This window comes from Oenanthe melanoleuca, chromosome 5 (assembly GCF_029582105.1).
Source record: "Oenanthe melanoleuca isolate GR-GAL-2019-014 chromosome 5, OMel1.0, whole genome shotgun sequence".
Classification (NCBI taxonomy): Eukaryota; Metazoa; Chordata; class Aves; order Passeriformes; family Muscicapidae; genus Oenanthe; species Oenanthe melanoleuca.
In genome coordinates this window covers 16942901-16956445 of record NC_079339.1, presented here as the reverse complement: position 1 = coordinate 16956445, position 13545 = coordinate 16942901, and the positions used below count along the sequence as shown (strand labels likewise).

At 38.1% G+C, this 13545-nt stretch overlaps 1 protein-coding gene across 3 annotated transcripts in view; it reads left to right on the top strand.

Moving 5' to 3' along the window:
- AP2A2 (adaptor related protein complex 2 subunit alpha 2) overlaps positions 1-12775 on the top strand; it is a 44129-nt gene extending 31354 nt beyond the window's left edge. For 2 of the 3 annotated variants that reach the window (XM_056492093.1, XM_056492092.1), the window contains exons 13-22: positions 91-322; positions 1105-1278; positions 3153-3316; positions 6033-6115; positions 6858-6947; positions 7769-7892; positions 8650-8766; positions 8948-9017; positions 9551-9685; positions 10438-12775. In XM_056492093.1, the coding sequence (XP_056348068.1) occupies positions 91-322; positions 1105-1278; positions 3153-3316; positions 6033-6115; positions 6858-6947; positions 7769-7892; positions 8650-8766; positions 8948-9017; positions 9551-9685; positions 10438-10515 (1267 nt within the window). In that variant the 3' untranslated portion in view covers positions 10516-12775. Of the gene's footprint in view, positions 1-90; positions 323-1104; positions 1279-3152; positions 3317-5063; positions 5142-6032; positions 6116-6857; positions 6948-7768; positions 7893-8649; positions 8767-8947; positions 9018-9550; positions 9686-10437 lie in introns of all 3 variants that reach the window. The other variant, XM_056492094.1, reaches the window with a different exon arrangement.
- Positions 12776-13545: the final 770 nt, after the last annotated feature.

Below are 13545 nucleotides of genomic sequence, written 5' to 3'. Positions count from 1 at the left end.
TAACAAATCATTCAGCTCTTGCTAATAATGCGATAATAAGGCTTATCATATCTACAAAAACTGAACAAATTATTTTTTCCCTCTTTTAAGTCCCCTCATCCAGTTCAACTTGCTACATTCCAAGTTTCATCTGTGTAGTGTTCCAACCCGAGCTCTGCTTCTGTCTACCTACATCAAGTTTGTGAACCTGTTTCCAGAAATCAAAACTACAATTCAAGACGTGCTGCGCAGTGATAGTCAGTTAAAGAATGCTGATGTTGAGCTGCAGCAGAGAGCTGTTGAGTATTTGAGGCTCAGTACTATTGCTAGTACTGATATATTGGTAGGTATAAAGGTTTATTTCCTTTATTATGCAGTACTCTGCTGTCAACAAGTTAAACTGAACTAAGCCTTACCTGATTGCTCATAAATCTCAGTGCAGGAGTAAGGGTTACAATGTGGGTGCTGGTTCTTCTAGTTTCCTTAATTCTGCTGTAGTCATCTTTAATTTAGAGCTAAATTCCAAGTTTTAATTCCTGTAGTGGGATATATGGCCATTAAGACATGTTAATCTGGAGCAGAGGAGCCAGGGAAAGCTGGCACAATACAGGGTCCTAGAGGATTTAGATATCAAAAGGCTAGGGCTTTTTTTTGAGGACTTACTTGATGGCGTGCAGGAAAAGTGTAGTTTTTTGTCTCTTGAAGTTAAGTGATTTAACCCTCTGAGGTCTGAGAGGAGCACTGCACATTTGGTTTTGACATCTAATAAATGCTTGAGTATTCTCTGTGGTTTAAGTCTAGGTCTGCCTGACTTAAAGACCCTTAGGTCTACTATGATCTAATTATTTGAATTTTTTATTTAATATCACTGTTTCAGAGAAGTGATATGCTCCTGATTTCTTAACCAAGTGCTTTGGAAGGACTTCAGGAAGTTTTGAAGAATTTTTTCTTTTAAAAAAGCGATCAATCCCTTGCTACAATAAACTGCATAATAATTTTCTGTATGGGTAACTACTTCTGCTTTTGCTTTATGCAATCTATGAGGGTGTGTCTGTTCAAAGACTCGGAAGCTGGTTTGGCTTTTTCTCTGAATTTTAACTAACACTTTTTTTTTTCTATGGTAAGGCAACAGTGTTGGAAGAAATGCCTCCCTTTCCAGAGAGGGAATCTTCTATTTTGGCTAAACTGAAGAAGAAGAAAGGCCCAGGCACAGTTACTGACCTGGAAGAAATCAAAAAGGAGAGGAGCTCTGATATGAATGGAAGTGCTGAACCTGCCTCTGTCAATGCCAGTGCTGTTGTGAGTTTAAAAGCTGTTATTTCACTAATTTAGATGGTGTGCAAGTGAGAAAAGACTGGTTTCCTAAAGTGACTTTTTGGGGATTTAAAACCTGTCATGTGAAACTTAAGGCTGTGGGTGTTTGCTTTAAAGCTGCTTTCCCCTCGCTGCATCTTGGATGCAATTTTATTTTCCTTTGGAAATAAGTGGGGACAAACAGTCTGCAGCCTAGAAAAACCTCTTTTACACTGTTATCTGAAAAATATTTCTGTTCACTTTAGAAATGTGAATTTCCTTGTTAGTGAAATTACACTTAGGGTGAGATTATAAAATTGATATATTTAAAAGGAGTTAACTTGAATTTCAGAGTATCAGCTGTCTTTTCTGCTTTGTCTAACATGTTATTTTGCATCTTGGTTTGGGTTATTGTTTTTAATAGAAGTGGACACCACTTACCTTTACTGGGATGTCCTTAAATCAATATAAAGTTGTTGCTTTTTATTTGACAGTACTATTTGAATTCAGTTATGCTAGACAAGGTTTTTTGTCATCTGAGCTGAAACTTCTCATTTTATTGTCAGTTAAAGCTGGTGAGATAAGTTTTTTCCATAATGTAATACTTCTTTCTGGTTTTAATGCCTAGAATAACTTGTATTTAGATTTAAGATGCCTTAGAAGATTACATAGAGGAGGAAATTCTGTAGCATGCTCCCTGCCCAATTTGTTGAAGCATAATAATTTGCTACTTAATTACTGCAGTATGTAAGCGTAGCTACTCCAAGTGCAACAGTTTTGACTAGACAGAAATCTCCTTCTAGCAGAAAAGTTGCAAAATTTTCTTTGAATGCCAAATTGAGGTGACTGGCAGATAAGCTTATAAAGCATAATGCAATATTCACTTTATGGGTTGCAGCCATGTAACAGACTGCACAGTGTTACCTTCACCAGTGGCTTTATCTGGTTTAGATTCCAAAAATGTTAGAAATTCGAGGTCCAACCTGTTTTTTAGTAGGTCCTAATGATTGGCTTCTTAAATTTTTTTGCCAGGGAATTTTTCATTGTACTGTATGAAGTATACTATAACTTGGAGTTGGCTTACAAAAACAAGATTTCAGATTCATCCAAATGCATCTCATGACTCATCCTCAGATTATCTGGCATAGTGGAAGCTGCTAATGTCTAATACATGACCATTTTGATTAACAGTCTATGCTTTGTTCTTGCATGTGATTTGGGCACATATATGCAGCCTCTGTTGCATGATTCTGTGTCCTGGCTGCTTGATTTGTTCTGTTTGAGGAAAAAACAGTTTAAACATCTTGTCGCTTCCTCTAGTGTTTGCAGCTTGAATTGGCTACAGGCTCTGCTTTTGTTGCTGGTTGGGTTTACATTCTTTCTAAGATTTGCTAGGCTTCAGAAACCCAGGATTAAACTGATAGTTAATTTTAAAGATGCTGTGATGACATGTGATTTTGGTTTGTGTAAAAGCCACTTGCTTTCTTGATGGATTCTTCATGAAAGAAAAGCAACATGTGAATTTTATTCCCTACAGTGCTTATGTTCCCTTGAAACTGATGGGAAAAGAGAGGGGGGAAAAGCTGTCATTTTTGTGTCATCTTTCTTCTGCAGAACCAGATTTTAGACAGATTAATTTCGGTTTTATTTAACGGTTAGGTGGACAAAACACTCTTCAAAGGAAAAAAAGAAAACCACATCTGTAAATGACCTTAAGCTGAAATTCAGCGTGGTAACTGCTGCATTTGTGAACCCTTTTACAGCCATTCAAACCTTGATTTGGGGTGGGGAGAAGCACTTTGCCATAGCTTAGTTGCAAACGAGACAGCTTTGTTGTAGTTTTGTTGCATTGTAACACCAAAGTGTCTTGTCTTCCTTAGTCTACTCCTTCTCCATCGGCGGATCTGCTGGGTCTGGGTGCTGCCCCTGTCACCAATTCAGCTCCCCCACCTTCCTCTAGTGGTAGCCTGCTCGTGGATGTATTTTCAGATACAGCTTCTGCAGCTGCACCTCTTGCTCCTGGTTCTGATGACAACTTTGCGAGGTAATTAAGTCACCCTGAAAGGAATTTGAAGGAGAATTTGTTAAAACAGGATTGAAGGAAAAACACACATAACTTTTGGTTTTGTTCCAGCATATTGAGTGCATTCCTGGGTGGTAGTTTTGCAGCAAGAGAAGTGTTCTTGGACACTCTGCTGAATGTGCTGTCTTTACTGAATGTATCTTCTAATGGAAAAACTGAGTCTGTAGTACGCAACCTGAGGATACTTGCCACACAGTTGTGTCTGGTTTTCATGCTGGTTTTGCTTCTTTGTTAAATTAAGCTGCTTGTGTATCTCCATACATCTTGAAGTGGGGGTTTTCTGTCTTGATATGAGTACATTTATTCTTACTTTCTTTTCATAAAGTATTCTTGTCTCTCCACTTATGGCGAACTGCTACTGAAACAGTGAGATGGATTGTATCCAGATTGCTTCCCAGATTTTAATGCTACACTTCAGTTGTTCTGCTACTGTCTGACAAAGGAGTCTGAAAAGGGGGATAAAGAACAAGTGGTTTTCTTTTTTTTTAAAGGGGATTTGATACTACAATTACACTAGCAAGTGTAGTGTAGGTACAATGTATTTATTAACCCCATTAGTATTAAAAGCCCCTTTGGCTATTCGCAAGTGTTATTTGCCTGAATTTTTGGGAATGAATGGCATAAAATCACAGAATGTCTTTAAAATCAGTTGTCTTACTGGACAAGAACGTAGAACGTATTACTTTTGTCAAGGACCAAATTTTGAATGTTGGCACAACAAATTTTTAATGCATCTTAATATAAAAGACATAATTAGGGAAACTGATCTGCCTGGATCATTGACACTTTCATCAAAATTTTATACCAGGCAATGCATTTGTTTTGGGTTTGCAGTGATTAATACTTGATCCTGTGTTTCTGCTGGAAGGTCAGAAGTGATACTTGATCATATAACACAAAACCAGGACTTTAGGAAGCTACACAAGCTTCTTCATGCTTTTTTTTTTTCTTTTTTTTTTTTTTTTCTTTTTTTTTTTTTTTTTTGAGAGGCTAGTAAAAGGAACTAATGCTAGTAGCTTCATCAGCAAATGTTACTTAAGAAGAGTTTTCTTTTTCTGCAGAAGAAAGTATAGCAATGCCCAGCTCCTTGGTTTGTCTGTAGATGATGAAATGCTTCTCTAATGATACTGAGAAGTTGCTTTTTTCAATTTCCTGCCTCTTTTTAATGCTGTTGTCACTTTTGTTTCTATTCTGTTGCTTGGGTAAGTCATTCTCTGTGTGCCTGTGTACTCTTGCCTATGCTTAATACTTGTGTGTTTTTAGGAACTGATTGTGCTCCTATAATTAGAAGGGTCCCTAAGGTTGATGAGGCCTCTGCTTTTAAGCACACCTTTGTAGTAGTTAATATGCAGCTACCTTTTTGACTTTGAACTTAAACACTTTTGCTGTCACAGTTAAACACCTAAAAGGACTTGGTTCTGTAAGAGGTTTACATTTACTGAACACCTTCAGCTGTCTTCATGAGGGATTGCTGTTTTCTAACAGTTGGGGTGGGATGGGGGAGAGAAGTGGGGGAAAACTTTGCCTAATGCCTAAAACCTTTCTAGGGTTCTGAGCTAGGGCAGCTAATCAATTTCTCGTGCATTAAGCTCAGCAGTGCCGTTTTTGAGGAAGGAGGTAAAAGAAGTAACTAAGCTCTAAGCTGTCTTTACTAACTCCTGCTGTCTCTGTCGCTACTGCCTTTCTTCCTTTGTGCTGCCTGAACTAGCCCTGACCTGGCTTCATCTGAGGTAGTTTCTGAGGAACCAGCTGATACTGTGCATGATGCTGATGAGCTTTTTCACAAGTAAGCAATACTAAAACCTTGCAAGGCTGGGCAATTTCCAGAATATAGTTATAAAGCAAAACTATATTGTTCATTAACTTAATACCAGCAAAACTAGAGAAACATGTACTGTCAGACTTGTGACTAGAACACCTCTGAGGATGCTGTGGATTTTGTGACAGGCTCATGAATACACAGGTTAGAGTTACCTTTACAAGTCAGTGCTATCACACACTGCTCTAAAATGAGGCAATGTCAGTTGTATGTTATATTTTTGCAACAATTTGGAAATAAATAAAATCTAGGAGTATTTGTCAAAAGTACTGATATTTGGGAGTGTGTTTTAAGTGCCTTGTATGCAAAAGGCAGATGTTTGCTGACCACCTCTTCTACTTCTAATTGAAGGGTGATAGGACAGAGATCACTGGAGAATGGGCTTCCTCTCTCAAAGTGGAAAAAGTACATCTCTCAGTTGGCTTAGGTGATACAGAAATGATAAAACAAGGAGGGTTTTTTTTCTTTCAGGTTTAAACAGTCAAAGCTCCAAACTTTTCAATTCTGCACCAACCTAATGAGTTTCAGAAGTTCTCAAGACTTATAAGAAAAATCCTAATCTCTTGCCTGGTCCTTTATTAGACAGTGTGTGTGTATATAGCATATTGTGGTTTCCTTCATAGTTTCTCAGACATCCTATCAAATAAAAATGTCAGTTCTTTTAGTGTCCTACAAGTGGTGGTTCTGATTGTAAAATTGTCTTTTCTAACTGCAGTTTTCTGCAAAGGCCTCTCTCACAGATTGATGCATTCTAGGTTAACCGCAATCTTCATCCTCTGTGTAAACCCTGAATTTTGTGGTTCTAAATATTGTTTAATGTGGCTCAGTTTAAAACATGCTTTTCCTCTCTTCCCCTAGGTTTGTGTGTAAAAATAATGGAGTCTTATTTGAAAATCAGTTGCTACAAATTGGCTTGAAGTCTGAATTTCGACAGAACCTGGGTAAGATCTGTTCTGTGGTTGGTTGTCTGCATTATCAATCACAGTGCCAGCATGATATTCCATATAGGACTCACTTTCCAGCTGCTGAAGAGGGAAATAGCATGGTAGGCCTAAGCTGTTTTACAGTTCCCACTGTTGTGCATCCCTGGCTTTTGCGTGGGCTCTTGCTTCCTTAAATTTTTTGATTATTTTGGTAGCTGATATGAAATAGGAGTATTAAGCTCCAGCACTCCAGCTCTTGCTGCCTGGTTGTATGGCTGGTGGAGGCAGGTTTATAAAGGACCATTCTTGTCAAAATTTACATTTTGCAGTATATCTTACTGTAATGATATGAGACACAATGCATTCCAGATCAGATTGAATGCACAAGATACTGGAACCATCTAGGAAAAAAGATGGAATTTGAACACAGGCTAGCAATAGAATTGCTTGCTTCTCCCTTTCTGTAAAACTCTTGGTGGCATAGTAGCATTTTAATAAAATTTACTAGCAATTGAAAGACTTCCACTGATAATTTAACTGCTTGTGTGACAGCTACTGTAGGAGAGATCTAATGCCTTAGTTAAGTCACTGCATTTTGAACTGTGAATGTCTTGATGAGATAAACCATGTAAACTGTGTTTTGTTCTTAAAAGTGGTTTTAAAGAAAGGTAGAAGGACAATGTGTTAGGGATTGAAGCACGAGTAGTTCAATGTGATTACGTGACCTAAAAAACCTGATGTCTGTTTCTTCTCTTTCCAGGACGTATGTTTATATTCTATGGTAATAAGACATCAACACAATTCTTGAATTTTACTCCAACAGTAATCTGCTCAGATGACCTCCAGTCAAATATCCTTAAATGTAGTAGCATGTGTCTGTTCTTACTAGGTTTTTGTGGTTTATTGCTGCACAATATAATAAATCTGTTGGATCAAGGCACAGAGTCCTTGAACATGAAGAAATGATAGCTGATAGCTGATAGTTTTCTAAAGTTCTTGTAGAAAGAACAAATCTCGAGAAGGGATGAAAGATTCTTTCCTTAAAGCCCTGGTTATAAACACAAATTTTACTTCTGAAGAAAGAAGCTGAAGAAAATCAAGAAATCAAGCTGAATAAATATGTACTGGAACTGTAGCTTTCACCACTGCCATGAAGTAGCAGAGGTAGAAATGTGTCCTTCAAGTACTGCATTAGCAGATAAACTAAAACTTGACATGGAAATATAATACATTCCAAGATGATGGTACTTTAAAATAAGCTGTTAATGGCTGATCCTTAATGCTTGGTATTGCAAATTTAGCATTTCTGGGAGATTAAGTTATCAGGCTTGTTTCACTCAAGGCATCTCTGTCATGTTCAAAATAGTCTGTGGCTTTTATTGTGAAGTCTCTGTGTCTTCACACCTTTTCGAGGGTATCTTTCTTTAAGACTATCCAATTAACTAAGAATTTTCAGAGTTATTGCTTGTAGATGTGTCAATATTAAAAAAACCCTATAAACAAAAAATAAATCCCCACAAACTCTTTTCTTGTATAGAAACAGCTTTAAATGTTCAGCAGCACACAGAGAATGAGTGAAAACATGATGCTAATCCCTCCGAGGGCTTATTGGAATATTTGCATTTTTAAAGTTATCAGTTCATTGATCTGTTTCCTTAATTACTTTTCTACGCCTGAATCTTCAGACAAAACCTGTTGACCCCACAGTGGATGGAGGTGCACAGGTTCAGCAGGTTGTGAACATTGAATGCGTGTCAGACTTCATGGAAGCTCCAATCCTGAATATTCAGTTCAGGTAAAACAAAGGATTCAAATGTTAGTGAATTAATTAGATGAAAGATGTTAAATTTGGCATGGCCCTGTGACTGAAATGCAAAATACAGACACGCAAAGCTCTCTTGGGTAGACAACTTGAAAATTGGATCTAATTAAGCTTTAAGGTGCTAGGGAGAATCCACTTGGAATGATGTGGTTTAAAACTCCAGCCAAACCAAACAGTCAAGAAGCTACTGATAAAATGTCTCCATGGCTTCTGTTTCTGCTATCTATATAAAACAGCAGTCTTCCTGTTTGCTTAAGAAATCTTGACAGGAATATACGCAGTAACTTCTCCCTTCTGGAAACCAAGAACATTTCTGCAAATAACTTGGCCTGGAAGTGTATGAAACCAGAAATAGAATCTTGTTCTGGCCACTCAATGTCAGCTCAGCTTGATAAAATCCTGAGTTCTGGGCTACATAATGTTATTCTGGTCTAAACTGGTTTTTATTGGTATGTTTTCACAGGGATATATTTTTGCCCCTTAGGGTGCTATCTAGAAGGATAAAACTATGCTAAAACTGAGAGAACCTTGTCAGCAGTTCTGACAATTCATGTGCCATCTAAGCAGAGAAAATAAATTTATTTGACAGTAGATTGAAACTGTATATTAGAAATGTCATGTGCAGTTGATGGATTTTAATCATAAACAGTTCCTCAGTTGCTTGGTTGATTTCTGCTGAGACTCTGCTGAGGCTGCCACATGCACTGTGGTTTTTCTGTTCCATCTGCAGGTATGGAGGAACATTTCAAAATCTTTCGGTAAAATTACCCATCACTCTGAATAAATTTTTCCAGCCAACAGAGATGTCTTCTCAAGACTTTTTTCAGCGTTGGAAGCAGCTGAGCAAGTAAGACTTTGCACTTGGGCTCTTGTGGTGGGCAAGGGAAGAGAAAGGTATACTGTGAATGAAGGATGCTGGTGTGGTGCCTCATCCCATACTCAATCTTGTAAGCCATGAGCTCTCCCAGTAGAATTAAGTGCTGTTGGAAATGCTGTTCATAATGTATTTATCTTGCTTTGTCTTGCAGTCCAAAACAGGAAGTACAGAATATCTTTAAAGCAAAGCACCCAATGGATGCAGAGATCACGAAAGCAAAGGTGGGTGGTGATGCGATATTTTCAGTTCATGAAGTACAGGTCAGTGGCAGGTCATGTTGTAACCACAGCCAGCAACTAAGCACCACACAGCCATTTGCTCACTCTTTCCCAGTGGGATGGAACAGAGAATAAGAAGGGTAAAAGTGAGAAAACCTTTGGGTTGAGGTAAAGGAAAAGCCAGGCACCAAGCAAAGGAAAGAATTAGTTCAGTGCTTCCCACTGGCAAGGAGGTGTTTGGCCATCCCCAGGGCTCTATCCATACTTGGGAATGCAGAACAATACACCTCCCATTCTTTCTTTTCTCAGCCTTACATGCTGAGCCAGGATATCTTCCTGTATGGGATATCCCATTGTTCAGTACAGAACAGCTCATATATCAGGGTCAGCCTTCAAAAATTTGTAGTAATGAATTTGGCTTGAAGACTTCAAAATTAGTTTCCTCTTGTTTTGCTATTTGAGGGTGACTGTTTAGCTATACTTGGTATTTGTGCCCTCCTCTCCCTTCATGTAAATCTTCTGGGTTTCTTTCACAGATAATTGGATTTGGGTCAGCCCTGCTTGAGGAGGTAGATCCCAATCCTGCTAACTTTGTTGGTGCTGGTATCATACACACAAAAACCACTCAGATTGGATGCTTGCTGCGCCTTGAACCCAACCTCCAGGCACAGGTATCTGTGTAACTATCCCCAGCTTTGACACAAGTTCTCATTTGCACTAAATATCTCTATGTATCTGAAACTCCTTAAGATATTTAAAAATCACTATTGCAATAGCTGCTTATGACTGCAGACTCCAACAAGAAATTAAATTGTAGCAGCTGGTCCTGGCCCAGCTGGATAAGCTGCTTCTTCAGAGCACTTATTTTCTCTTGGAAGAGATCACTAATATTTCAAATGTCTTGTGCACTTTGAACTAGATTAAGCATGGTTCCTTTTGCTATTTTAAATTAGTCAAAGAGTGATTGGCTAAAAGAGAAAGCATAAGCAAGTGAGTATAATGTTAAGAGTATTTTTACTAAAACTTTTTAGACCCAGGTGTTACCAAAATTAACTAAGGATTAAAAATAAGATTTGGGTGGTTGTATCTTCTGTTCCCTGAAGAAGTGGTTGTACAGGGTCTTTAGGATTTTCCACAGCATTTGCTCCTCTTAAACAGATATTCTGGACAACAGCTTTCTGTTAAAGCCAAAAAATACTTGAGTAACAGTAATTCTCAACAAGGGTTTGAAGAATAGGGTTGGTTCAGCCAGTGATTTGAAAAAGCTGTGTTGCTCAGTGGCTCACTGCCTCTGAGTGTTTTGAGATCTTTTTCCTACCAAAGCTTACAAAGCAAATAAGAGGTAACTATTAGTTTTCACTGTTGACTGTGCATTCCTTTAATGCCAAACCTTTTAAAAGTATTATTTTATGTTCTTTTTCAGATGTATAGGCTCACACTACGAACAAGTAAAGAAGCTGTATCTCAGAGATTATGTGAATTGCTGTCAGAACAGTTTTAATATTAACCATGTCAGTTTTGGTTTTTCCACTTATATCACTGTCATCATACTGCAAATAAATGTCTTGTACATCACTGTCTGAGTACTGCAATGTTAACCAATACCAGCTCCCTGCCTTAATAAGACTTGACCCTTGTTTGAAATTAAGACTATAAAATGTACAGTACAGGGAAGTGACTTTTTCCATTAGAAATGGCTTTTAATGTGTTACACAAAGGGTGGGAGGGCTGTCTTTTGCTCCTTATTTTTGCAGAGGTCAGGCTTTTAAACTTGTTGAAGGGAAATTGTTTTAGTTGTGGCAATCAAGGATTTCAGCTGAAAATAGCTCCAAAACCTTCTGCTCCAGTACCTTTGAGAGATACTTCCTCTGCTCTGAGCTGAAAGAAACCAGTACTGCTGCTCAGGAAGGTTAATTCCCATGTTAATATAGAGTCAAAACTTTGTAAAGTTGAACATTGCCACAAGTTGTCTACTGGATGGAAGGGCAGATTTGAAGATGTGTTTGAATCTGATTAAAGTGAACATTTATGTTGTGTCGCCAATCTTTGTATTTGAAAAATGCCACAGGACCGGAGTCTTAAAAGTATTGATCTTGTAATATTTTACACCTTAATGTTTTCTGATCTTTGGATTGAACACAAAAGCTACTCTTAAACCTTCTGCTTATCTCCAGTAATGAGGTGAGCTTCTCTGGTAGGGGGTGAATGAGTATATGCTTGTTTGTTGTTTCTCAGTGAAGTTAAATATTCTGTTTTATGTTTTTTCTGTTTGCCATCAGACTTCACAAGTAATAGTCCTAATGATGCGATACAATTAACTGCAGAAACTAATATTGTATAAAAGAAGTGGGAAGAAATGGGCCCTTGAAGGGCTGTAAGGCATGCACTCTTAGGTGAAAATGTAATTTTAATCAATATCTCTTCCCCAGTGTACATTAATGTCCAGACTCAAGAGGTTAAATAACTGCTATCTAAGCAGTTTCCTTTCTGTCAGTGGTAAAAATGTCCAACATGGTATAGAAAAATTCTGTTGAAACTGAAAGTAGAAGACCCCAAAATGTTCAGCTTTTCTAGTGGTTTTTACAGCCAAAGTCTTTGTACCTTGTTTAACATCAGACTCTTTGCAGCCTCTACAGAAGTCAGTGGACTGAAATTTTGGGTCACACTCCTCAAGCCTTGAGGTGCAACAGAGATTGCTAAACCAAAGCAGTTGAGGTGGCCCAGTTAGAAACCCTGGGCTAATGTCAGCAAGAGCTACAGATCATGGTGAAAAAAATCAGCTCCAGCTGACAGAAGGGAACCTCAAGTGAACATTTCTTCATGGTCATTGAAAGGAGGCCTGGACAACACATACAGACAGGTGTGCCCAGGAAATGAAGGTCTTGAGTCATCGTGGTGATACTGAAAATACATTTAAATGAGGCTGCTGTCATGCTGCCCAGTGCTCAGCAGGGGACAGGATTCTCCATGATTGAGTGTGCCTTGCTTTTTGACTTCAGTGCTTTGAGCTTAAATGATGGAACTGGGAGATTATCACTTGGTTTGGCTGAAGGCTCCTGATCGTACTTGAGTAAAAGTGAAAAATGAGGAACAAAGGTTTGGCTGCGATGTGTGGATTTTGGGGGATATACTTTGTTTTTCCAGAAATGGTAACTGGATACTAAGGCAGAAAACTGGGCTAAAGGCCTGGTATACTGCAAAAAGTTCTCTTGAACGATTGGCCCCTTTAAGGCCTTTCAAATTCTTCTTACTTAAGACTCTTTAATCATAAATATTGTCATTGAAAATCCTGGTGAGCAATTCCTGCAGTCAGGTTGGGCAGTTAGCAAATACTGATGAATACCTTTTGTTTTGGCCTCTGAATGTTCTGTGTCACATTATTAGTCCTGTTATGTTAACCATGCTCTTGGCTGCTCTGTTAAAATCTGATGTGCTGAACTAAAGGGAGTCTTAGCAAAGACAAGAGGAGGAGGTTCTCTTTTGTATTCTCCAAATCCTGTTGTATATCTGTCCCCCTGAAAAAATGTTCTGTGCTCTCATTAAAGGACACCTTGAGACACTGCACTACTTTATTTCACTTTGCTTTGGTTCAAGCTGTGCTAAAATGTGCATTAAAATGTGGGAAGGAGGGGGGGGTAAGGGAAAGTGTCTTTTCAGTGGTGACTGTGTTAAGCTTATGACTGTTCACTCTTTGTATTAAATGTCAGCTCAATGAAGCCATGAGCAGAAAAGTGAACAAATTAAAGACAAATACTTGATTTTTTTTTTTTTTGTGAATGATGGTTAACTTACCAGTGATGTATCCTGTCAAGCAGACAAAGTAATTTCTGCAGTAAACAGTGTTATTGTTTTTAAGTGCAGTATTTTCAGGCATTGACATGTGAAAATAACTGAATAGCAAAACAGGTAGCATATGTTCATTCTTGACCTACACTCCAGTATGTAACATTTATGGTGATTGTCTTATTTGTATAAAACAAAGTTCTGTCAAATTAAGTGGAGAATTTTCATATAGAAGACTATATATTAGACTATATTCATCAGAAGAACATATTAAGATTAAATAAATGATTAGAACAGTGATGAAACTGTCTTTTTTTGTCTGGGGGTATAAAAGTGTAAAAATATTCTCAGGGAATGGTTGTTGTGGAACACAAATTTCTGTGATTCTTTTATGAGAAGTACTGGTGGGTTTGTTCCCTGGAGTCTTACCTGGTCTACAGATTTCTGCTCCCCCAGTGTGTGTTTGATTTTGTTCTTGTTTGGTCACAAGTTGTAAATACTCAATTTTTAAAAAAGCCCCAGATGTAAAATCTTTCTCTGTAGAGTGTTTAACAACAGTAAGTACATGCATGAGCAGTAGTTGCTGTAGTAAGCTGCTCCAGTAGTGGGGTAGGTTTGAGGCTATGCAGCACCTGTATTGCATGCAGGGTTGATGGCACTGTAGAAGATTAGTCATCTAAACTGCTAAGTGACCTCATTTAAGCTTTAAATGTATGCTTCAGATTCTTCTCTTAACTTGCTAAAAGAG